This window comes from Ovis canadensis, chromosome 26, assembly GCF_042477335.2.
Source record: "Ovis canadensis isolate MfBH-ARS-UI-01 breed Bighorn chromosome 26, ARS-UI_OviCan_v2, whole genome shotgun sequence".
Taxonomy (NCBI): domain Eukaryota; kingdom Metazoa; phylum Chordata; class Mammalia; order Artiodactyla; family Bovidae; genus Ovis; species Ovis canadensis.
The window spans coordinates 55,814,885-55,841,568 of NC_091270.1; the positions used below are offsets into that span (position 1 = coordinate 55,814,885).

A 26,684-nucleotide genomic window follows, 5' to 3' on the forward strand; every position below is an offset into this window, starting at 1 on the left:
AAACCAATCTTGAGAAAGAAGAATGGAGCTGGAGGAATCAACCTCCCTGAAGTCAAGGACTGACTTCAGACTATACTACAAAGCTACAGTCATCAAGACAGTGTGGTACTGGTACAAGAACAGAAATGTAGATCAATGGAACAAGACAGAAAGCCCAGAAATGAACCCATGCACCTATGGGCACCTTTTTGACAAAGGAGGAGGCAAGACTAGACAATATACAAGAGGCCAAGATAGCCTCTTCCATCAGTGGTGGTGGGAAAACTGGACGGCTACACGTAAAAGAATGAAACTAGAACACTTCCTAACACCATCAACTCAGTTCAGTTCGGTCACTCAGTCATGTCCAACTCTGTGCAACCCCATGAATTGCAGCATGCCAGGCCTCCCTGTCCATCACCAACTCCCAGAGTCCACCCAAACCCATGTCCATCAAGTTGGTGATGCCATCCAGCCATCTCATCCTCTGTCGTCCCCTTCTCCTCCTGCCCCCAATCCCTCCCAGCATCAGAGTCTTTTCCAATGAGTTAACTCTTCGCATGAGGTGGCCAAACACAAAGATAAACTCAAAATGGATTAAAGACCTAAATGTAAGACCAGAAACTATAAAACTCTGAGGAAAACATAGGCAGAACACTTGATGACATAAATCAAAGCAAGATCCTCTATGACCCACCTCCTAGAGTAATAAAAACAAAAGTAAACAAGTGGGGCCTCACTAAACTTAAAAAGTTTTTGCACAGCAAAGGAAACTATTAACAAGGTGAAAGACAACCCTCAGAATAGGAAAAATAATAGCAAATGAAACAACTGACAAAGGATTAATTTCCAAAGTATATAAGCAGCTGATACAACTCAATGCCAGAAAAACCAACCACCCAGTCAAAAAGTGGAAAAAAGACCTCAATACACACTTCTCCAAAGATGACATCCAGAGGGCTAACAAACACATGAAAAGCTGCTCAACATCGCTCGTTATTAGAGAAATGCACATTAAAACTGCAACGAGATATCACCTCACACCGGTCAGAATGGCCATTATCAAAAAGTCTACAAACAGTAAGTGCTGAAGAGGGTGTGGAGGAGAGGGAGCCCTCCTGCACTGTTGGTGGGGATGTGAACCGACACAGCCTCTATGGAAGACGGTATGCAGATTCCTTAAAAAAAACTAAGAATAAAGCTACCATATGACCCAGCAATCCCACTCCTAGGCATATACCCTGAGCAAACCAAAACTGGAAAAGACACACGTGCCCCAGTGTTCACTGCAGCGTGAGTTGCAATACCAAGAGCATGGAAGCGAGCGAGACGTCCATCGACAGATGAACGGATGTAGAAGCTGTGCTACGTTTATGAGAAAATGTTACTCAGCCTTAAAAAGTAATGCACTTGAGTCAGTTCTGATGAGGTGGATGAACCCAGAGTCTGTTATACAGAAAGAAGTCAGTCAGAAAGGCAAAAACAAGTATCATATACTAATGCAAATATATGGAATCTAGAAAGATTATACTGACGAAATAATCTGCAGGGCAGCAATGGAAACACAGACATAAAGAGACTTATGGACATGGTAGGGGACAGGAAGGAGGGGGGGATGTATGGAGAGAGCAACATGGAAACTTAATTACCATATGCAAAACAGACAGCCAATGGGGATGTGCTGGATGACTTGGGGATCGCAAACGGGCTCTGTACCAACCCAGAGGGGTGGGGTGGGGAGGGGCGCGGCAGGGAGGTTCAGTGGGGAGGGGACACGTGCACACCTGTGGCGGATTCGTGTCGATGTTTGGCAGAAACCAACACAATTCTATAAAGCAACTAACCTTCAATTGAATAAAATACACCAGAAGGAATAAGCAGCAGGATAGCTGAGCAGAATGAAGAGATAAACTGAAGACTAAATGCTCAGAATCACTGCCATGGAATAAGGAAAAAGGAACGAAGCAAGGACAATCTAAGAGGCCCAACACGAAATCCACCAACATTCTCATTATGCAGGGGAAGAGAGGAAGGGCCTGAGAAAATATCTGAAGAGGTGATAGCTCAAAAGTTTCCTAACACTGGAAAGGAAACAGTCACCCAAGCCCAGGAAGTGCAGAGCCTCAGGCAGGACAAACTCAAGGAGCAACATGCCAAGACACACGGTAATCAAACTGAAAAATGAAAAGACAGAGAAAATATTGAAAGCAAAAAGGGAAAAGCAATAACGTAACATACTAGGAAATCTCCACAAGGTTCTCAGTTTATCTTCCAGGAGAAACTGTGGGGACCAGAAGGGAGTGGATGAGGTGTTTAAGGTCATGAAAAGCAAGAAGCTGCAACCCAAAATACTCTACCCAGCAAGACTCTCATTCAGATTTGGCAGAGAAATGAAAAGCTCTGCAGACAAGCAAGAGGCTAAGAGCATCCAGCACTATCAAACCAGCTTTGAAACAAATGCTAAAGGAACTTCTCTAAGCAGAAAATTAAACACTGCAGCTAGAAACACAAAAATCATGAATGGGAAAACTCACTGGTAAAGGCAAGCATACAGTACAGGTAGGAAATCACCCCCACAGAACATGACCTCAAAACCAGCAACTGTGAGAGGAGGAGAGAGCACATGCAGGGTACCGGAGATGCACCGGAAATTAAACGACCAGCAACTTAAAACAGCTTGCTTATGTATAGATTTCAGCATCAAAACTTCATGGTAACCATAAACCAAAACTGTACAATAGATAGACACACAGAAGAGAAAACAATCCAAACACAACAATAAAGGCAGTCATCAAATCACAAAAGAAGGGAACCAAAGAGGGAGGGAGGAAAAAGGCATACAAAAACAGCTTCGCTCCAGATGGCAGAGTATGAGGGCTTGAGCTCATTCCCTTCTCACACCACCACCAAAATCACAACTGATGAAAAATCATCATCATCAAAACACAAAAACCACACTGGAATCTACTAAAAGGATACTCCACGCCCAAAGACAAGGAAGCCACAATGAAATGCCAGGAGGGAGGAATCACAATAAAACCAAACTCCATAGCCTCCGGGTGGGCAACGCAAAAACTGGGAAACAGTCTCAGCAGAGAAGCTCTGCCCAGGCGTCCCAGCCTGGGGCTCTGGCGATGGGAGGAGGAGCCCCCAGAGAACCCGGCTTTGAGGGCAAGCAGGTGTGACTGCAGGAATTCCAGGCAAGCTGGGGAGACAGCGACTCTACTCCTGAAGGGCACACACGAAGATCTGTGCATCCCAGGGCCTGGGGGAAGAAGCGGTGGCCTTGTGGGAGACTGGCACTGCATGGTCTCCTGTGGAGGCTGGTGGGTGGGGGGCGGTGTGTGGAGAGCACGTGTCTGAGGCTCACTGTGGGGACAAAGGCAGCGGCAGCAGCAAGTCTGGGAAGTGCCCACTGGTGTGACCCCCCTGAAGGCCGCCATCAGCCCTATCAAACATCCTGTAGGAGCCTGTGCTGCCGAGCAACACGGCACGGGACACGGCCTGCTCCATCAGCAGACAAGCTTCAGGTTTCCCTGAGCACAGGCCTGCGCCCCAGAGGGACAAGACCCAACTCTACCTGCTGTGCAGTCCCATCAGGGAGCCCGGACAAGCCTCCCGGCCTCAGCCACCAGGGAGCAGACAACAGAAGCAAGAACGACAATTCTGCAGCCCGTGGAACAGAAAATACAATCACGGAAAGTTAAGACAAAATGAGACATCAAAGGGATATTCCCAGAGGAAGGAAGGAGATGGAACCCCAGAACAACGACGAAGTGAAGAGGTGACAGGCAACCTCCTGTGGAAAGAACTCAGAATAACAATAGTGAAGAGGACCCACGAGTTCAGAAACAGAATGGAGGAAACACAGAAAAGGCGCAAGAAGTGTTTAACGAACACCTAGAAGAACGAAAGAAAAAACAAACAGATAAACAATAACTGAAACGAAAAATACATTAGAAGGGATCAAACCAGAGTGAGGAAGAAGACCAGATAAGCTGAGCTGGAACACAGAACGCTGGAGATCTCTGCCATGGAGCAGAACAGAGAGAAGAGAAGGAAGGAGGAGGCCTCTGGAACAACCCTGAACGCGCCAACATGCGCGCGGAGGAGAGAGCACGGACCCGAGAAAGCATCTGAAGACGTGACAGCTGAAAACATCCATAACACGAGAAAGGAAAGACTCAAGTCCAGGAAGTACAGAGAGTCCCAGGCAGGATAAACCCAAGGAGAAAGATGCAGTAATCACGTCAGCAAAAATCAAAGGCAAAGAAAACATATTAGAAGCAACAAAGGAACAGTAACAAAGAACACACAAAAGAACTCCCTAGGGTATCAGCAGATTTCTCAACAGAAACTCTGCAGGCCAGAGGGGCGTGGCACATTTTTAAAGTGATAAAAGGGAAGAACTACAACCAAGAATGAGCCACCCAGCAAGGCGCTGACTCACACCTAAGAGAAAAATCAACAGATTCACAGACAAGCAAAAGCTAAGAGAATTCCGCATTACCAAACCAGCTTTATAACAGATACTAGGGGAACTTCTCTAAGTGGAAAAGAAAAGGCCAAAACTAGAAACATGGAAATTATGAATGGAAAGCATACCAGTGAAAGCAAACGGACAGTCAAGGTAGGAAATCACCCCACATGAAATGACATCAACCCAGGCAGCGAGACGCCAGGGGGGCAGACACAGACCGCAAGCGCATCTGAAATGAAAGGGCCAGCAGCTTCAGAAGCACACGAACCTTGTTCACACAGAAGATGCCACATCAAAACCTCACGGCAAGGCTTCCCTGGTGTCCGCTGGCTAGCAATCCATCTCGCAAGGCAGGGGACACAGGTCTGATCCCTGGCAGTGGCCACCCACCCCAGGGTTCTTGCCTGGAGCATCCCACAGACAGAAGAGCCTGGCGGGCCGCAGTCCACGGGGTCACAGACTGGGTCATGGGGCCGTGACTGAGGGACTCAGCGCACCACTGGGGAACCAAGAGCTCCTACGCTGCGGAGCTGCCAAGCCCACGCGATGCAACCACCGAGCACCTGTGCCGAGAGTACTGAGCCCAAACACCACAGCGAGTCTGTGGGCCACGGGAGGGAGCCCCGCGGGCGCAACGCACAGCCCACGTGCGGCAGCCAAATGACTCTGTTTTTTGTTTGTTTTTTTTTAAGAGAAACTCGTGGTAATTGCAAATAGAAAAATCGACAACAGATACACCAAGCAGAAAAGGGAATCCAAACACAACGCTAAAGTTAATCATCAAGTCAGGAGAAGGGGCTTCCCTGGGGGTAGAGTGGGTAAACACTGCCTGCCAAGGCAGGCTCCAGAAGATTCCACTCGCTGTGGCCAACTAAGCCAGTGCGCCACACTGCGGAGTCCACGCTCTGGGGCCTGCAAGCCACAACTGCTGAAGCCGGTGAGCGCCAGCGACTGAAGCCCGCCTGCCTGAGAGCCCGTGCACGGCCACTACAGAGGGTCCTCACATGCCTGAACGCAGCAGCAAAGACTGAGTGCCGTTCAGCTCAGTCACTCAGTCGTGTCCGACTCTGCGACCCCATGAATCGCAGCACGCCTGGCCTCCCTGTCCATCACCAACTCTTGCAGTTTACCCAAACTCAGGTCCATTGAGTCGGTGATGCCATCTAACCGTCTCGTCCTCTGTCGTCCCCTTCTCCTCCTGCCCCCAATCCCTCCCAGCATCAGGGTCTTTTCCAGTGAGTCAGATCCTAGCATCAGGTGGCCAAAGGATTGGAGCTTCAGCTTCAGCACCAGTCCTTCCAGTGACTATTCAGGACTGACCTCCTTTTGATCCATTTCAGCCAGTCTATGTCTTTTGGTTGGAGCATTTACTCTCCAAGAGACCCACTTCAAATATAGGAAAACGTATTCCATGCGAAGAGAAATCAGAAGAAAGCTCAAAGAGCAATACTCATATCAGACAAACAGACTTTCTTTTTTCAAATTGCTTCTCTGGCTGCCCCAGGAGGCAGTGTGGTGTGCGGGCCCGGCAGCTGTGGCCACAGGCTCAGGAGCTCTGCAGCGTGTGGGATCTTAGTTCCCCAACCAGGGAGCGGATGGTGTCCCCTGCACTGCAAGGTGGATTCCTAACCACTGGACTGCCAGGGAAATCCTACGAACAGACTTTAAAATAAAGACTTGTAAGAGCCAAAAAGGGACACTACATAAAGATCACAAGGATCAACAAGAAAATGTCACTGTGAATCTGTATATCCACCACAGGAGCACACCAATATATAATGCAAATGCTGAGAGCCATAAAAGGGAAAACCGACAGTAACACAGCAGCCGTGGGGACTTTTACACTTTTCATCAATGGGCAGAGCATCTAACACCAAAATCAACAACGAAACACAGGCTTTAAAGGACACATTAAACCAGATGGACTTAATCGATGTTCATAGAGCATTTAATCCAGAATCAGCAAATATACATTCTTCTCGAGTGTTCAGGGATCATTCTCCAGAACAGATCTTATGCTGGGCAACAAAGTAAACCTATGCAAATTCAAGAAAACTGAAAGCATATCAAGCATCTTCTCTGACCACAACTCTATGAGATCAGAAATCAACTGCAAGAAAAAAATTCTAAAAAACACAGAAACCTGGAGGCTAAACAGTGTTACTAAACAACGGATTGCTGAAGAAATCAAAGAGGAAACCAAAAAATTCCTAGAGATGAGTGAAAACGAAAACATCACAACCCAAAAACCTACAGGATTCAGCAAAAGCAGTTCTAAGAGGGAAATTTACAGCAATACAAATGTAGCTCAAGAAACAAACAAAACCCCCCTCAAACAACCCAATCTTATACCTAGAGCAGTTAGACAAAGAACAACAATAAAACCTCAAAGTTTGAAAAAATCATAGAGCAAGGCAGAAAAAATAGAAACGAACAACAACAAAAAAAAACAGCAAAGGTCAATGAAGTCAAAAAGCCATTTCTTTGAGAAGATAAAGAAAATTGATAAACCTTTAGCCACATTCATCCAAAAAAAAAAAAAAAGAAATGAAATCAGAAATGGAAAAAGAGAAGGTACAGCGCAAAGAAGCGGAATCGTGGGAGACTATCATCACAAGCAGCTATATGCCGACAAAGCTGAGACCCCAGAAGAAACGGACAAACGCCAAGAAGAAAGGGAGACGGAAGGAGGCAGGAAGAGAGAGAAAATGTGGACAGACCAATCAGTCAGACGTCCTGAAACTGAAACTGTGATTTTAAAACTTTCGACCAACAAGAGTCTAGGACCAGATGGCTTCGCAGGCAAATTCTATCAAACATTAAGAGGAAAGTTAATGCCTATCCTTCTGAAACTCTTCCCAAAAGTTTCAAAGGACAGAACGCTGCCCAACTCACTCTCCAAGGCCACCATCACCTTGATACCAAAACCAGGTATGACATCCCAGAAAAGGAAAATTACAGGCTGAGAGTCCTGATGAACACAAGATACAAAAATCCTCAACAAAATACCAGCAAACCGAATCCAACAATACATTTAAAGATCATACACCACAGCAAGAGGGATTTATCAGAGATGTGCGGATTTTTCAGTATCTGCAAATCAACGTCATTACATTAACCACCTGAAGAATAAAAACCATATGATCATCTCAACAGATGCAGAGAAACGCGTTAGACAAAATCCAACCCCATTTATGATCGAAAACTCTGCAGAAAATGGACATAGAGGGAATCTTCTTCAACATAATAAAGACCATATACAACAGACACATAACTATCGTCATAAGCAACGGTGAAGAGCCGAAAGCCGTTCCTCTGAGACTGAGAACAAGAGAAGGATGCCCACTCTTGCCACTTTTATTCAACATTTATGGGAGTCCTAGCCATGGCAATCAGAGAAGAAAAATAAAAGGAATCTGCACCGGCAAGGAAGCCAGCCTGCGTCACTGCCGATGGCATGCCACTGCACGCAGAAGTCCTGCGGCGGCTGCAGAAACCTCCTGGGGCTCGGCAGTAAGCGCAGTGCGGTGCGCGCACAAGAGATACACAGGACTCCCTTGCGTATTTACACACTAATAATGAAAGATCAGAAAGACAAATTAGGGCAACAATCTCTCTTAGCTCTGCAACAAAAATAATAAAATACCTAGGAATAAACCTAGTATCTAAGGAGGCCAAAGACCCGTACCCTGATACCTGTAAGACGCTGATGAACAAAACTGATATTGATACATGGATGGAAAGACATACCACATGCTTGGATTGGAAGAATCAAAATTGTCAAGATGAAATGTACTATTCATGGCAATCCACAGATTCAATACAATCCCTATTAAATTACCAATAGTATTTTTCACAGAACTAGAATAAAAAAAAGAAAATCCCTAAAAATCTGTACAGAAACACACAAAACCCAGAAGCCAAAGCAATCTTGCAAAAGAGAAATGGAGCAAATGGAGCAGGGAGGATCGAGCCCCGGCTGCAGACACACTACAGAGCTGCAGGCAGCAAAGGAAGCATTTTCTGGCACAAAACAGAAACAAATATGAGTGGGACAATACAAAGCCCAGAGATAAACCATGCCCATCATCAGTCCATCGATGACAAAGGAGACAAGGCTACATACACAGTGTCAGAAGAACAGGCTCTTCAACAAACGGCGCAGAGAAACCCGAACAGTTACATACAAAAAAAAAAAAAATCAGATCATTCTTTAACACTACACACAAAAATGAGCTCAAAACGGATTAGAGACCTAAATCTGAGACTGGACACTTAAATCTCCTAGAGGAAAACACAGACAGAAGAACTCTCTCTGATGTAAAATTGGAACAGTATCTTTTTTGATCCATCTCCCAGAATAATGGAAATAAAAATGAAAATAAACAAATAGCATCTACTCAAAAGCTTCTGCACAGCAAAGGAAACAATACACAAAATGAAAAGACAACCCACAGACTGGGAGAAAATATTTACAAATGATGTGACTGACAAGGGACTAGTCCCCCGAATTTAGCAACAGTTCAAGATGCTTAATAGCTTCAAAACGAACAACCCACTTAACAGACACTTCTCCAAAGAAGACGTACAGACAGGAACGTGAAAAGATGTTTGACATTGCTAATTATTGAAAAATTCAAATCAAAGCCACAATCAGATATTAAGATCACCTCACATCAACCAGAATGGCTATCATCAAAAAAATCCACAAACAATAAATGCTGGAGAGGGTGCAGAGAGAAGGGAAGCCTCCTCCACTGTTGGTGGGAATGTAAGCTGGTGCGCCCACCCTGGAGTAATAGCGCGGAGGGTCCTTAAGAAACTAAAAACAGACCTACCATACGATCCAGCAACCCCATTCCTGAGCGTATATCCAGAGAAAACCGTAATTCAAAAAGATACATGCACCCTTATGTTCAAAGCAGCACTGTTTAAGAGCCAAGACATGGAAGCAACCTGTATCCGTTGACAGATGAATGGATAAAGATGTGGTATACATGTCTACAATGGAACACCATTCAGCCATTTGAAAAAATGAAATAATGCCATTTGCAGGAACGTGGATGGACCTAGAGATGATCACGCTAAATGAAGTAAGACAGAGAATGAAAAATGTCACAGGCTATTGGTTAAAAGTGGAACCTAAACTATGATACAAAGGAACTTATTTACAGAACAGAACCAGACTTTGGGGGAGAAAACCTTGCAGTTACCACGGGGGAAAGTGGAGGAGAGTGATGAATTAGGAGTCTGTGTGAATATGTGCCCACTACTGTGTATAATCAACATGGATCTCCTGTGTAGCAGAGGGAACCCTGCTCAGAGTGCTGTAATAACCTACGTGGAAAACCTCTGGGAGAAGAGGAGGGATGCGCGTGTAGCTGAACTGCTTCCCTGTGCACCGGAAACAAGCACAGCATTGCCAATCAGCTGCTGCTGCTCACCCGCCAAGTCGTGTCCGACTGCGACCCCCAGACGGCAGACCCCCGGCTCCTCTGCCCTTCACTGTCTCCTGGCTTGCTCACACTCACGCCCACTGAGTCAGTGATGCCATCCAACCATCAATGCTCCATTATAAAATATTTTTAAAGATCTAACAATATGTTTTAGTTAACCCAATAGGTTCAACATACTGTTTTAACATGTTATCAACTTAAAGAATCATAAAGGAAATACTTCAGGTTACCAAGCGCTAAGTCTGAAGCCAAGCTTCCTTTACAATTGCAGCTCTCGAAGACGGGCCGCCTCCACGCAGTCCTGGGAGCACAGCTCGAGACAATGCGTGTGGACGTCTGTGCACACACACGTCTGTGAGTGGCTCACACAGACACTGGGCTTGCAGGCGACGGTGCTGGTGAGGAGGGCCCGATGGCCAAAGGGAAGAGAGTACTAAGTGCGGGCACTGAGCCAAGGGTTTGCAGACAAGGCCCCTCGGTTCTCCCGACAGCCTCACTGCAGAGGAGTCTCTAAGACCAGAGTTTAAGCGGCACCAGGACAGTGGGGGACAGAGGAGCCTGGGGTCTGCCGTCCAGGGGGTCGCCGGGTTGGACGACTGGGCAACTGAGCGACAACAGAGCACAGAGCGTCCCTCCTCTCCAGCCCCAGGCCGGCAGGCCGAGGCCTTTCTCCCAGGGAGCTGGGCCTCCACGCACAGAGCTGCTCCTCGCGGCCGGGACCCGTCTCCACCGCGGCCCCGCGGCAGGGGGCCAGGGTCACGCAGGAGCGCCTCCCTGGATGGACCCCAAGTGCCGAACGGCGCCGGGCGTCGCGGGAGCGGTCCGCACCGGAGGGCGCGCGGCCTCGGACCGTGAGCATCCCGTCTGCCCGTCTCCTTCGGCCCTGCTAGAGCTTACCCCCCGCGCCCCGCCGCCCCCCCCACGCCACGCCACGCCCCGCCGCCCCCCCCACGCCACGCCCCGCCGCCCCCCCCACGCCACGCCCCGCCGCCCCCCCACGCCACGCCCCGCCGCCCCCCCACGCCACGCCCCGCCGCCCCCCCCACGCCACGCCCCGCCGCCCCCCACGCCACGCCCCGCCGCCCCCCACGCCACGCCCCGCCGCCCCCCCACGCCACGCCACGCCGCCCCCCCCACGCCATGCCACGCCGCCCCCCCCACGCCACGCCGCCCCCCCCACGCCACGCCGCCCCCGAGAGGCCCGCAGAGCGCCATGGAAGACAGCCTGCCTCCGGCCCAGAGCCTGTAGCCGCCCGCAGGCCTCGCAGCCTCGCCGCCGCTGGCCGAGCCCCGGGCCGGTCCACCCTCTGCCCAGGACCCTGTAAAGGCCCTTCCCGGGTGACCTCATGCCTGCCCTACACGTGGGTAAACTGAGGCCAGGCCACAGAAAGCGTTTCCCCTCCCTCCTGACTCCAAGGAGAAGGGCTGACGCGTGGGCCCCCAGGCAGACGGAGGGAGCGGCCCCTGGACAAAGGGAGACCCGGTAGCCGGGAGGCCGAAGCCTGGAGGCGCCGGGCCCGCGGGGGGCGCAGGGTCAGGACCCCGGTCCCGGGGCCGCCTGGCTGGGACTCAGCCTCACCGCGAGGCGGGACCCCACGAGGGCGTGCGGGGCCGGGTGACGGTCTCCGAGCACGGCACGTTCAGCGCCGGGGTCAGTCCTCCGGACCAGCCCCCAGCACCGGGACCCAGAGGCCCGCGGGGCTCCATCCTCCCGTCCACACCAGAACGCTCCGCTCGCGCCCGGAGCCTCACCGCACTGCCGCGCACCCGCACCCTCGGAGGCACCGGGAGCTCCGCACCCACCCCCGGCCGGAAGACGCCGGTCTCCGCCCACCTGGTCAGGCAAGCTGAGCTTTACCAAGGACAGGCGTGGGCACGAGACAGGCAGCCCAGCTCAGACATTTCATTGTCCTGAACGTTTCCAGGGCCATCCAAGACCCTCTGATTTCACAAGAAACATCACACACACTCAAAGGATCCCTGACAGCTGCAGCTTCCAGAGTAACCATTACCACTCTTGGAGAGATCCAGCTCCCTGAGGAAGTCACACACACACTCGTGTGTCCTGCATGACTGGACTGAGTCCTCCTCCTCCTGAGAAGGGCTGTGTGGGTGTGTCTAATTACAGTCACTGGATTTGCTCTGCAGAACTGTTTATACTCGAAGCCAGCAAAGGTGTAACGCAAAGAAAAATCGGCTTTCAAAGCACCTTGAAAGCTCACGTCACTCTCCCTGCATTCGACTTCCTCCAGAGACCCTGCACACTCCACACCAGGTGGGACACGCCCCTGCCACCTCCACCACTTCCCTGCTCAAGGGCGCCGGCCCGGCCAGCGCTGGGCAGAGGACAGGCCTGCACGCCTCCAAGGCCCGGAAGCCACACTGTGGGGTTGCAGGCCCTTTCCCAGGACACCCAGAGGGGCCCCCACCCCAGGGGGAGTAGGTGGTGCTGCCCAGCTCTGGGGGAGCCTGTGGCTGTCAGGCAGCAAACCCAGAGCTCTTGGGGGTCCCCTGGGCACCCTGGCCCTTCCTCCCCACTCACCCCGACGGCGGGTGCAGAGCCCACGTACCAGGATGTCGAGGCAGGCAGCCTTCAGCAGGGTGATCTGGTCTGCGATGGTCAGGCCGGTGAAACCTGGCAGGCGTTTGGCAAACTCCACGATCTTAATAATGCACTTGGTGGCCAGTTCACTGAATTTGTCCCAGAGGCCCAGGTCCAGCCGGACTCGATGGTCAGCGCTGGAATTCTAGAGGGGAGAGAAAACTCGGTCAGGGCTAGCTGAGGGAAGCTGGCGGAAGGCAAGGGACTGAACCCGCTCCTTCTGAACATGCAGACGATTCACTCTTCACCAGGGAGCCTTGGGGCTGGGGGCAGGGGGGTTGTTGGTAGTTGACTTTTTAGCTTAGATTCATCTTTTTTAAATGATCAGAGTCTCATCCCCCAGACCAGTGGATAACCGCGTAGTGGAGAAGCTCTTTTCAGCAGATACTCCAGCCAATGAAGGAAGGGATGGGAGGCGGCGGTGTCACCACTTTGTAATCTGATGAACCATTGGCTCCACTCAACCCAGGACAACCACAGGCAGAGAGAGCCCTTCCTGGGGACACCGAGCTGCCGCATCCAGCCTCACCTGACCACACCAGGGTTTTATTGTTTAGTCTAAGTCGATTTGCATTTAGTTTCTATCACCTGCGACAGGAAGATGTCTAACTGATGTCAAGTTATGGGTTAAGGTGGACTAGGGGTGAGAGTTTCACATTCCCCTCGCAGAGAGGTGTCAGGACCTGGAGAAGGGGGTCCCGCCCCACGGCCCCCATCACCTCCTGCCTGGACCTTCCTCACTCCGCCCTGGGCTCCTCACAGCGCGTTCTTTAAGCAAAGGAATGTGGGTATCCTTTTAAAGCCTAAGTCACAGCGAGTCAGTGTTGCTCAAAGATGTCCCATCTCACTCAGGCTAGAAGGCTAAGTTCTCCCCGTGGCCTGCAAGGCTGTCTAGCTGACTTGCCTCTCCCAGATCCCTCTGTCCAGGGGAAGACGCCCAGCGGGACCTGGCCTCAGGCTCTCTGCCCAGGCCGCCCCTCCTGTTGGCCTGCCCTGCTCTGGGCTGCACCCCTCGCCCCCCAGTCTGGGCAGAGCTGGGCTCCCCCAGCCATTCGGAGACAGCCCCCGCAGGGGCTGCCTGCATTCTGGGCCTGCGCTCCCCGCCCTCAGCCCCGACACACCGCCCTACCCCAGGGGCCACACAGCCCGGCACTCAGCAGGGGTGCTCAAACATCTGGGGGTGAGTGCGTCACTGAGTGAGGTGCTTCCCGATGTTGATGTGGGCGTGAGCATGAGGCTGGCCTGGGTAGTGGGGGCGGGGGGCGGGGTAGGATCTGGCAGGCAGGGAGAGGCAAGGTCGAAGCTGGGGCTTGGGCCCTGGATGCCTTGGGACACACCGCCAACCCAGAGTGCTGGCCCCTCAGATCACCGAGTCTATACCCGGGGGTCTGCTTGTGAAGGTTGGTTCGGAGCTGCAAGGGAGCCATGTGTGAGGGATGCTCAGATGCCTGATGCAGGCGGAGGCTGTGGTCCCACTCACCGCCCCCTGTTCCCGCGGACCTGGGGACACGGCACACCCGGGCAGCGGGAGGCCTCCGCGCCTGTCCCTCAATGTGCTCTGCGCTCTGTCTGGCCGTGGGAAGGTGACACAAGGGCGGGCCCTCCTCTGGGCTTCCCTGGAGCCAGGCCCCTTCTCAGCGCTGGACAAGGAATTCCCTCTCTCAGGAGCTCTCCCCTGGCGGGCGGATCACCACCCACCTGAGCTGCGGTCTGTGGCCCCGGGCCTGCTTCTCGGGGCCCCGCAGAGCCTGGACTTTATCTCCAGGAGCCTGTCTCCTGGCTGGAAACCCCAGAGACTAGAAGATACCGGGCCTCCCCATGGTGAGGGCGTGACACGCTGCAGCTCCCTGCAGTCCAGAGACTCAGTGAAGAGCAGCCAGCACGTCCGTCCGCAGGAGGACGGGGCACAGAGACCCCAACACACATGCTGTGTGGTCCTCAGACCTGGGTGCTTCTGCCAGCCCCGCCACTCCAGGAGGCAGGGGAGGCCCCCCAAGACGGCTGGCGAGAAGCAAGGGAGATGGGGCAGGATCTCCCTGAAGGCGATGTTTCAGGGGTGCTCCCAGACCCCCTTCTAAGATGCCTGGGCTTGGACAGGAGCCTGGAGGCATCCCTCTGGCTGGCCTGGTGGTCTCAGCGATCAGGGGCCCTGCCGGAGGGCAGGGCATGGCCTCGGGGCACCAGCTGCCAGATGGAGTGTGTCCACCGCTCCTCCAGGAGATCCAGGCTGATCTGTGACCAGCGCTCCTTCTCCGAGGGCGCCTCACGGAGCCACGGCGCTCCCCTCCCCACACCCCCGAGGCCTGGGAGGGCAGCCTGCACCCCTGGGGCCAGCGAGGTGGGAAAAGCCAGGAACAGCAGAGAGTGGGCCCAGGCCGGCCGCACCTCCTGGAGATCACCTCTGTCAGGCAGAGTCAGGCCCGGGTGAGGCCACACAGGTCCGGAGGGGGAGCCCTGCCCACCTGGTCTCTGCACTGCAAAGTCACGTACGTGTCCCTCCTTTAACCTCCTTGGCAGCCCCACAAGGCAGTCCTCGCTCCAAGGTCATGGAGCCCCCAAGCAACCCGGGCAAGGCTTGAACCTGGCCTCAGAGGCCCTAAGACCAGGATGCCACGGCGATGCTCCGTAAGGAAGCAGAGCAAACGCCCTGGCGCTGGGCTGTTTCCTCTTTGGAAGGTGGGTCATCCGCCGCTCTGCCGCCACAAGGACTTCCTCCTCGCTTTGTTTTTGGGGAGGGGTCAGAAGTCTCCCCAAGGAATACAGCACCTGCCCAGGCCTCGGCGTGGAGAGTGGGGGCCAGGTTCCTGCGCTTCGCTTCCATAGCCTCCTGGGCCCTGACTAGGGTCCCAAATCTTCCTGAGTTAGGGAAGAGAAGGAGCCACTCTTTCAGGGATCTGGAGATGGGCGGCTAGCTGCCTTTTTAACTCCTCTCCACCCACTTCTGCCACAGGTGTCTGATGGGGGTGCCAGCTTGGCGAAGGTGCACGAAGTCCCCTCGCAGTGGGAGCTGTTGACAGTAGGAAAGTTCTTACAGAAAGACCTCATCTCAGAACCAAGAAGCTGCAAGGGATGCATCGTGCCTGCTGTTCTTTATTTACTCCTGCACGCACGTCCCCAAAAGACTGGAAGCCACTTACAGCAAAAACGGAACTACATCCTGTGCTCTGGGGCAGCTTCGGCAAGGGATCAGGCTACCCCAAGGTCAGGGGCACCCCCTGGAGATGGGACTTAACAGCCGCATTCCCTGCTAGATCCAAAGAGGCACAAAAAGGGGTGCTGGACGCTCTCGGGGAAGCCCCTGTCGAGGGCTGAGAGCAGACCCTGAGACTAGGAATCGAACAGAAGCAGCTCTTTTGAGTGGAAATTCCGGGCAGCATGGGGCAGGGAGAGGGCGGTGGGAGGGGGCTCCACCCTGCTGGGGAGCTCGGGGAGCTGGTCATTCTCTGCCATCGGGCGGAGGTTGCTCCCAGGAGTGTCCATCACCTCCCCTCCAACCCTCCGTGTGTACCACACTCACCCCGCAGCCACACAAAGCCTTGAGGCGGGTGGTGGGCCTGCTGCGTGAGCCACTGTGACGGGGGGCGGGCTGGATCAGACCTCAAGCCCAAAAAGAATCCCAAAGGAGAGGCTCCCCAGGAGGAGGGAGGTGGGGAAGGGCTCAGAGAGGCCCACCTGAGTCCTTGTATGCCAACCACAGACGGGACCGTCCTGCGGGGAGGTCTGGTCCCGGCCACGTGCTCTAGAGGGGCAAGCGCCATCCACACTTGTGTTTGCCTCGCCCTCCAGACCCGAGTGCCGCCACTTTACCTGATGACCAGGTGAGTCAGGGGCTGCAAGACGGACACGGCCACCCTAAGACAGCCCCACCAGCAGAAGAGGGCTGGGGCCCCGACTGCACAGCAAGTGACCCCTCAGCTCTCTTACTGCTGGACCTGGCTCAGAAGCTTCCACCTCCAGGAAGCTCTCCCTGCTGTGACTGTTCGTCTTCTGGAGTGAAAGGTCTGATTTAAGGATAATAGCCCCTCCTCCTACAGAGACGCCCAGGGGTTCCTGCCTCCATCCTGCCTGGTCACCCACCCTCCTGAGGTGCAGGGTACTGTCTGGGGTTAAAAGAGCTGCCTTCAGACTGCCCGTGTCTAAGGCCACTTGGTATCTATGGGACGTGGGGAAAGACTTACTCCTCTGAGACACGGGGCCCTTGTGCCGGCCTCAAGGAGGCCTTGGAAGGAACCAAAGAATCCACAAGGCAAGAGACTTGGTATGGCCCTTGGCACAGAGTAAATGCTGAGTATCAGCTGTAACAACGATGATGGTAACAGTAATAAAGACCCCGAATCACAAACTAAGGACTTCTCTCCACTGCTTACGGACTGAAACCCAAAAACGAGGCTGAGGGAAGCCAAGAAATGAGCACAAGGTCCCACCGCTGCCAAGTGGTTAAGCGGGATTTAAACCATACACACTTGGCACCTGGTTCCTGATTCAGAGCATCACCCAGGTCTCTGGCCCCGCTTCCCCTCCCAGGCTGTCCTCAAAGCTCCCAACGCTGCCAGTCCTGCATGTGTTCTGGGCGGGATGGTACCCTGAGCTCAAGGGGACTTGTTTACTAGGTCAGTACTAGGCCAGGCCAGGTCAGCGCCTTCACAGACCGGCCAGCATCTCTTCTCCCTGACACCAGGGCATGGGGCGCCGGGCCCAGAACGTCATGCTGGGTCTCGCTACTCGAAGCGCATCTGTGGCCTTTGCTACTCAGGAGTGTGGTCTGCAGACCAGTGGCACCTGGGAGCCACACCTGCTGAATTAGAACCTGCACTTGAAGGGCCACCAGGTGCTCTGTGAGCTGGCCAAGGGAGAAGCAAGCTCTCGGTTCCTCCTCCGTCGGCAAGTCCGCCAGGGGACCTGTGTCCAAGTCCAGGGCCAGCCCTTCAGAAGCTGGTGCCACTGACCACACAGCCTGCGGGCGCCTCACTCCCTCTTTTTCTGGCTCCATTATCGCCTCTTATCTCTATAACCTTTCACGCAATTCTTTTTCTAGTGCCATCAGTCACTGAACCAGCAAAACTCTGCAACATTTGGAGTTTTTACAAAAGAACCCACATCTTAGGTGGGCAACGTGAACTTAAGAGCCCAGAACGACTTTCAAATTACACTCACTCATTTTTGAGGGCTTATTACCTTCTACTGATTAGAAATACATTTACACGTCAGCGAACACAACACGTGTAAACATCAGTTTGAAAACATCCAAATACCTGAAGCCATCTCCCCCGGCACAGCCAGACCAACCAACACAGGCCCCCTGCCCCGTCTCCCCGCCTCCCCTTTCTCTTGTTTCTGGCCCAGCGAGGCCAATGCCCGGGGTCCGGGAAGGGCAGGGGAGGGCCCCTCAGGGCAGCCCCCCTTTGCTTTCCCAGGGCCCCTCCACCCTCGTCCTTCGTCCTTCGGAGGTCTTGCTCCCCTGGGCGGGCTCTCCCAGTTGGAGAGCCCTGTGCTTCGTGCCGCCATCTGCTGAGACCCCCGACTCCTCCCTGGCTCCCCTCGACCACTCACCCTGGGGGAAGGTCCCCGTGAGCAGGAGCCTCGTCTCCATCACCTGGTCCCGGAGCCACGCACGGGTCCCACCTGTGCGTTGTGACTGCGAGGGAGGAAGCGCCCACTCGACGCAACCACAGCTGAAACCCCTAGACTGGACGGGGTGGTGAAGAGACCCCCTTACCAAGCCGGGTCCCTGCAGCCCAGGGTCGGCCGGCGGGCGCACGTGTCTGCTAGTCCATGCTAGTGCGCCTGCGCAGTAGGGCGCGGGCGCCTGCGTATATAAGCATATGCGGGCGTCTGTGCGTGCGTGTGTGCGTGCGTGCGTGGCGGTGCGGGGTGGGCGGGGCCTCTCACCGTGGTGTACTTGCCCAGCTGGCAGAGCGAGGGGAAGGTTTCTTGGTGAGCCTTGCGGATCTTCTCGGTGAGGTCGTCCAGCTCTGCCGTCATCTCGTAGCTCTCCGTGCACTCCTGCTTCGAAGGCTCCTTCTTCTTCTTGTTTCTGTCATTCCTGACCGCTGCGGATGAGAGAGCAGACAGACGGAGCAGGGTCACCAGAGGCCGGGCTGTGCCGCCGCGTGCTGCCCGGTGCGGGGCCGGGGAAGGCGGTCGGCACAGCACAGCGTCCCCGGTAAACAGGCGGCGGCTGGCGGACAGCGGCGCGCCGGCTCCTGAGGAGAGCTCAGCTCACCCACAGGGAGGGCCTGTTTGTTTGGAGGGAACCTCCCGTGTGCACTGGTTCCTCGAAGACTTTCCGGGCACGTTCCCCCCCAGTTCCGGAGGGGGTGGCCCGAGGGGCGTGCCAAGAAAACCCCTCTTGCCTGGGACACACATCCCGGAATGGAGCCAGGGATTCCTAGCTAGGCCTTTTGGTTCACTTTTTTTGCTTTTCAGTTTTCTTAATTAACGGGCAGTTTTAAAGAGACTCATTTTCAAGAGGATGGGATATGGGGTTTTTGTCCCTTCATGTGTTTCTGCTTCGTTAACGTTCTGTGTTAATCACAGTCTTTTCTGTGAAGTTTTAAAAAGTAATAATCCACGTGTCAGGAGCCGTCGGCCTGGGAAGCTGTCCGTTCCTTCATCCCTTTCCTGCCCTGAAGCCCTTGTCCCCACGCCCTGTCTGGCAGCGGGCCTCAGGCAGCACAGCCTTGGCCTCTGCTCTGGGCGTGAGCACAGCCTCTCTGACGGCCTCAGAGCCGAGGGCCACTCAGAGCTCTGGCGAGGGTCTCCTGGGGAAGAAAACTGGGACCCAGGGAGGCAGACAGCGGAAACTAGACCATGCAACTCCCCCCGTGCTGCCGAGGGACCCAGGGGTGCCAGGCTGGACACCACCTGCTGGAGCTCCCGCCGCCCTGACCTGGGAGTCTGTGCTGCAAATGACCCAGGGCATAATCTGATCCTTCCTGAGAGGATTCAGCCTGGCCCTCCTTGAAAGCCCCCAGGCGATCTGACAGCCAGCAGCTCCCCAGGTCGGGGTCTACACTGTGAGGACCCCAAAGCCGTCTGAGGGCAGAGTGAAAGCAAGGCACCAGCATGGGGGGAGGAGAGAAGGTGGAAGGAGAGAAATGGGAAGGGGGGCGGGGAGACAGGGAGAAGGCGGGTGTGGTGGTGCTGAAAACCTCAGCTCTGTAAGAGCACCTCATGCCTGCAGTCGCGGGAGTACTTGTGAGTGCCTTCAGATCCTTCTGGGAGCCGTGTCCACAGTATGCCACTTGATCCCCTTGCCAGGTAGGCAATTTTAAACCCATTTTACAGATGAGGAAACAGAGCCTCCGTGAGATTAAGGTATGTGCCCATGACTACGAAGCTGGCAAGTCCCTTCCTCTCTACTTGCTTGTTCCTAACAAAATAAACACATTTGAAAAAACTTCTCCAGGCGATTTTCTTTTCCAGGACTCTGAAATGTCACTGTTCTTTGGCTCAGAATGTTTCCAGGTCTAGGACAAGTAAGTAAAGACAGTTGGGGTATCTAAGCCTCACAGGAAGGCAGACTGTGCCCAGGCCACTCCCACAGGTTGCAGACACAGGGGAGGAGAGCATGGTCTAAAGCAGGGAGAGTGCAAAAGTGAAAAGCCAATTCGTTTTAAAATTGCATCCAACAACAACAACAACAAACAAACAAACCCTTAGGAATAAACCTGACCAAGTTGGCAAAAGACTTAGGTGCTAAGAACTATAAAACATTAATAAAGGAAACGGAAGATGATTCAAAGAAATGGAAGATATCCCATGCTCCTGGATCAGAAGAATTAATATTGTTAAAATGGCTATACTACCCACAGCAATCCAGAGACTTAATGTGATCCCCATCAAGTCACCCATGACATTTTTCACAGAATGAGAACAAATAATCCTAAAGTTTATATGGAACCATGGAAGACCCAGAATTGCCAAAGCAACCCTGAGGAAAAAGAACAAAGCAGGAGGCACAGCCCTCCCAGACTGCAGACAGCACTACGAAGCTAGAGCAATCAAAATGGCATGGTATTGGCACAGGAAGAGATACAGATCATCAGAACAGAATAGCCAGTACAGAAATAAACCCACTCACCTAAACACCACTTGACTGTTCAACAAAGAAGGCAAGAATATACAATGGGGAGAAGACAATCTCTTTTGCAACTCATACTGGAAAAGTTTAAACAGCTGCATATAAATCAGTGAAGTCAGAACACATCCTCACACCACACACAGAAAGAAACTCAACACAGCTTAAAGGCTTAAATGTAAGACAGGATACCATAAAGCCAGAAGAGAACATAACAAAACATTCTCTGACATAAATCACACCTGTGTTTCCTTAGGTCAGTCTCCCAAAGCAATAGAAATAAAAGCAAAAATAAATGGGATCCAATCAAATTTACAAGCTTTTATACAGCAAAGGAAACCATAAACAAAATGAAAAGACAGTCTATGGACTGGGAGAAAATATTTGCAAATGATATGACTGACTGACAAGGGCTTAATTTCTAGAATATACAAGCATCTCATATAACTCAATAACAACGACAATCCAATCAAAAAATGGGTAGAAGACCTAAATAGACATTTCTTCAAAGAAGAAATACAAATGGCCAACAGGAACAATGAAAAAGTGCTCAACATCGCGAATTAGAGAAAACTACAGTGAGGTGCCCCTCACACCGGTTAGAATGCCCATTGTCTAAAAGTCTACAAATCACAAATGGGGGAGAGGGTGTGGAGAAAAGGGAACCCCGCTACACTGTTGGTGGGAATACAGACTGGTGTAGCCACGATGAAAAACAGCATGGAGGTTCTTAAAAAAACTAAAAATAGAATTGCCAATGATCCAGCAATCCCACTCCTGGGCATACAGCTGAAGAAAACTCGGCTTCAGAAAGATGAATGCACTCCTATGTTCGCTCTTGTTTGTTGTTCTGATTCCTAAGTTGTGTTCAACTCTTTTGGGACCCCATGGGCTTGTAGCCTGCCAGGCTCGTCTGTCCATGGGATTTCCCAAGCAAGAATACTGGAATGGGCTGCCATTTCCTTCTTCCCTGCCCAGGATCAAACCCACATCTCCTGCATCGGCAGGGGGTTCTTTACCACTGAGACACCTGGGAAGCCCTACGTTCAGAGCAGCACTATTTATCATAGCCAAGACATGGGCTTCCCTTGTGGCTCAGCTGGTAAAGAATCTGCCTGCAATGCAGGAGACCTGGTTTTGATCCCTGGGTTGGAAAGATCCCCTGGAGAAGGGAAAGGCTATCCACTCCAGTATTCTGGCCTGGAGAATTCCATGGACTGTATAGTCCATGGGGTCACAAGGAGTTGGACACGACTGAGCGACTTTCACTTTCCCTTTTCATGACATGGAAGCAACCTGAATGACTAACAACAGATGGATGGATAAAGGTGTGGAACACACATAAAGTGGATTACTGCTCAGCCATAAAACGGAACAAATGGGGTCATTTGTAGAGAGGCGGATGGACCAAGAGATTATCATACTAAGTGGAGGAAGTCAGGCGGAGAAAGACAGACACCATGGGGTGTCACTTACAGGTGGAATCTAACATATGACGCAAGTGACCGTATCTGTGCAGCAGAAACGGACCCACAGACAGAAACAGGTCTGTGGTTGCCACGGGGGAAAGGAGGTGGGAGAGGGAAGGGTCAGGAGTTTGGGGTCAGTAGATGCAAACTATAATATATAGGATGGATAAACACAAGGTCTTACTGTATAGCACAGGGAACTCTATTCAACATCCTACGATAAAGTATATGGAAAAGAAAGCGTATGGATATATGTACACCCAAATCACCTTGCTGTACAGCAGAAATTAACACCACATTATAAATTAACTATACTTCAATAAATTAGGGAGAATGCAGAGAAAAGAGTCGACATGGGAGCCAAGTGGTAACCTGGGTTTGGGGGGCCGTGGCCTGAGGTCCTACGTCAACACTGGGCTCTGCGGGCAGGTTGTTGGCACGTGCCCCCCGCCCTCTCCTGGCCCTGCTGAGAACTCTGTCCTTCAGCTAACATGAAAGTCCTACCTTAGCAAAATGGTCTTCTGACAGAACAGTTTGGCATGAGAAAAACAGTTTGGTAGGTCCTCAAAAAAACACATCCAGCAACTCTATTGCTTGGTGGACATGCCAGAAAACAGAAAATACATGTCTGTGCAAACCTACAGCCAAACATTCACAGGTGCATGATTCCTAACAGCCCAGAAGTGGAAATCACCCACCTGCCCATCCATTGATGAACGGATAAACAAAATTGGTCTGTGAACAGTGGAATCTTAATGGGCACAAAAAGAACAGGATTCAGGCACATGACAACACGGATGAACGTTGGCGACACGATGCTCAGTGGAAAAAGCAAGCCTTCTTTTCTATTCCTGTGGTTCTAATGCTATGGGATGTTTGGAGTAAACTAATCCATACAAAGCCAGTTGGTGGTTGCCAAAGGGTGGGGTGAGGGTGGGGGGAATGGGAAGTGACTGCAGGTGGGCCCAGGGTTTCTTCTGGGGAGATGAAGATACTCCAGAATTAAACAGTGGTAATGGCTCTGCATGCCACAAAATGTTCAGACTATGCACAATTGCACTCAACTCACACGCTGGCAAAGTAATGCTTAAAATTCCCCAAGCCAGGCTTCAACAGTACATGAACTGTGAACTTCCAGATGTTTAAGCTGGATTTAGAAAAGGCAGAGGAACCAGAGATCAAATTGCCAACACCCACTGGATCATCGAAAAAGCAAGAGTGCCAGAAAAACATCTATATTTGCTTTATTGACTATGCCAAAGCCTTTGACTGTGTGGATCACAACAGACTGTGGAAAGTTCTTCAAGAGATGGGAATACCAGACCATCTGACCTGCCTCCTGAGGAGTCTGCATGCAGGCCAAGAAGCAACAGCTAGAACCAGACATGGAACAACGGCTGGTTCCAAATAGGAAAAGGAGTACGTCAAGGCTGCATATTGTCACCCTGCTTATTTAACTTGTATGCAGAGTACATCATGCAAAATGCAGGACTGGATGAAGCACAAGCTGGAATCAAGATCGCTGGGAGAAATATCAATAACCTCAGATCGCAGATGACACCACCCTTATGGTAGAAAGTGAAGAAGAACTAAAGAGCCTCTTGATGAAAGTGAAAGAGGAGAGTGAAAAAACTGGGTTAAAACTCAACAATCAGAAAACTAAGATCATGGCATCTGGTCCCATCACTTCATGGCAAATAAATGGGGAAAAAATGGAAACAGTGAGACGATTTTTTAATTTTTTTTTGGCTCTAAAATCACTGCAGATGGTGAACCTGCAGCCATGAAATTGAAAGACACTTGCTCCTTGGAAGAAAATCTATGACCGACCTGCTGCTGCTGCTGCTGCTCAGTCACTTCAGTTGTGTCTGACTCTGTGCGACCCCATAGACGGCAGCCCACCAGGCTCCCCCGTCCCTGGGATTCTCCAGGCAAGAACACTAGAGTGGGTTGCCATTTCCTTCTTCAATGCATGAAAGTGAAAAGTGAAAGGGAAGTCGCTCAGTCGTGTCTGCCTCTTCGAGACCCCATGGACTGGAGCCTACCAGGCTCCTCCATCCATGGGATTTTCTAGGCAAGAGTACTGGAGTGGGGTGCCATTGCCTTCTCCGATGACCAACCTAGACAGCATACTAAAAAGCAGAGACGTTACTTTGCCAACAAAGGTCTGTCTAGTCAAGGCTATTGTTTTTCTGGTAATCATGTATAGATGTGAGAATTGGACTATAAAGAAAGCTGAGTGCTGAAGAATTGATGCTTTTGAACTGTGGTGTTGGAGAAGACTCTTGAGAGTCCCTTAGACTGCAAGGAGATCCAACCAGTCCATCCTAAAGGAAATCAGTCCTGAATATTCATTGGAAGGACTGATGCTGAAGCTGAAACTCCAATCCTTTAGGCCACCTGATGTGAAGAACTGACTCACTGGAAAAGACCCTGATGCTGGAAAGATTGAAGGCGGGAGGAGAAGGGGATGACAGAGGATGAGATGGGTAGATGGCATCACTGACTCAATGGACATGAGTTTGAGTAAGCTCTGGGAGTTGAAGATGGACAGCGAGGCCTGGCGTGCTGTGGTTCCTGAGGTCACAGAGTCAGACACACCTGAGCGACTGAACTGAATGGCTGCGCAACCATGTGAAGTGTTACAGATCCCTGGACTGTATACTTTAAAGCAGGGGTCCCCAACCTCCAGGATCCAATGTCTGATGATCTGAGGTGGAGCTGATGTAATAATAATATAATAAAGTGCACAATAAACATAACGTGCTTGAATTCCAAAATCATCCCACCCTGCTCTGGTCCATGAAAAAATCATCTTCCCCAAAACAGGTCCCTAGTGCTAAAAAGGCTGGGGACCGCTGCTTCAAAATGATGAGTATTACGTGACTTATATCTTAAAACGACAAGAGCCAACAACAAAAGCCCAAAGCCCCTGGGTGGGCTCAGTCTCCCAGCACTCGGGCCTGCTCTGGCCGCGACGGCGCCTGGACCGCCTGACTTAGCCACGGCAGCAACATTGCTCACTGACGGCTTAGCGAGGGCCAGACCCTGCCTCAAGGGACTCAGTAAATTCCACAGCGAACCGGGGTGGTGGACATTCTGATTCCGTGTCTACAGTCTAAAAACTGGAGGCCCCGGGTCACCCTGTATGCAAGTCATCAGGATGTGAGCGGATCATACGGAGAAGTAAAGAGGGGCCACGTGCACTGCCCACAGCCCCGAGGCGCAAGCACCATCCACTGCCTCTCCACCCGCAGCCCCCGGAATGTGAAGCTCCGAGGAGCAGTCACAGCGCTGGAGGGTCACCTGGGGGGAGGGGCCAGCTCTGAGCGCCCGCTCCCCGCCAGGAAGCAGAGGTGAGGTGGGAAGGGGTACCCGTGAGCCAGGCAGGGAAGCAGCATTGCTCATTTCAAGGCCAGAGCTCTGCCTGCTGTGCTTGGGGTCCAGGCCTGGACGCTCTCAGTGGCTGTCTGGTGGCCAAGGGACCACAACTTGACCTCTATTCCCTTCCAGATGGCTCGTGCCCTCCCCAAGCAAAGTTCCCCCCTCCCCCATATCTCCATTGCCAGAGGACTCCTGGGACTACCGCAGACTCCTCTGCAGCTGCACCACGCAGCACTCCCACCCTGGTGACAATGCCCCGATTACCGAGAGGCTCCTACGGTGATGGACGGGTTTTCTAAACACTGGCTCCAGCCGCTCGCTCTGCTCAATGGTTCTGAAGTGCTGTGGAACGCAGACATGGTGTCTGGGCCAGGCGTGTGGATGGCTGCCAAAACCACCAGCAGCGGGGGACGAGGTGGTGCAGAGCCAGGGGCGCTGGCTCCATCCCCCCTTGGGCTCATGTTGGCGGTGGCCGGGCTGGAGCAGAAGCTCTCTCCGCACAGGGCACTGGTAAGGTGTGAGGTGCTGCAGGGCTGGGATGTGACCGCATCCCCTCCTGGAGTGGCCGGCCCCTGTCACAGCCTCTCTCCTCTGTGGTCACTGGGAGGGAAGGGCGGGTCCCCTACTCACACAGGAAGAAGGATGGGAGCCCTTCCGTGTGGCCAAGGGTGAACCTGAGCACCCTGAGTCTGTGGGCAGCATTGTGGGTCGGTGGCTGCAAGTGGCAGTCAGGCTTTTGAAGAAGCCGGCGGGTAGCAGCACCACGTGAGCGGGTGGACCATTGCTTTGTCCGTCCATTCATTCATTGGCCAAATACTATGCGAGTACCCACCCTGTGCCATCTGCTGGGGGCAATGAGGTGGGAAGCACACAAAGCCTCCTGCTCCTACGGCACTCACTCGTGGTGGGAAACGCACGGTCATCTGATAGCAGTGACAGAGGCAGAGGACTGTTGGCACCACTATCACACGTCCTGTCACTCGAGCCAGAGTTATTATGAGACTGGAATGTTAGTACAACGCCCACAGCAGCTATGGGGCACTTGCTGAAGCCCTCTGCTCATATTAGATCACTCAGTTCCCACGGCCGCCTGACAGGGAAGTATCACCGTCACACCCGTTTTGCAGATGAGAACACCAAGGCACAGAAATGTAAATAACCTGCCCCTTCCTCTAACTGATGTAGAGGCGGTTTGGAATTCAGAAATCCTGGCTCCAGGGCCCTCAGCTGTGTG

The 26,684-nt window shown here is 52.5% G+C and overlaps 1 protein-coding gene across 5 annotated transcripts in view; it reads right to left on the bottom strand.

The window, feature by feature from the left end:
• Nucleotides 1-26,684, bottom strand: part of RARB (retinoic acid receptor beta) — an 863,700-nt gene that overhangs the window by 9,064 nt on the left and 827,952 nt on the right. For all 5 annotated transcript variants that reach the window (XM_069572811.1, XM_069572812.1, XM_069572815.1 and 2 more), the window contains 2 exons: nucleotides 18,407-18,567; nucleotides 12,486-12,662 (listed from right to left, as the gene is read on the bottom strand). In XM_069572811.1, the coding sequence (XP_069428912.1) occupies nucleotides 12,486-12,662; nucleotides 18,407-18,567 (338 nt within the window). The remainder of the gene's footprint in view (nucleotides 1-12,485; nucleotides 12,663-18,406; nucleotides 18,568-26,684) is intronic.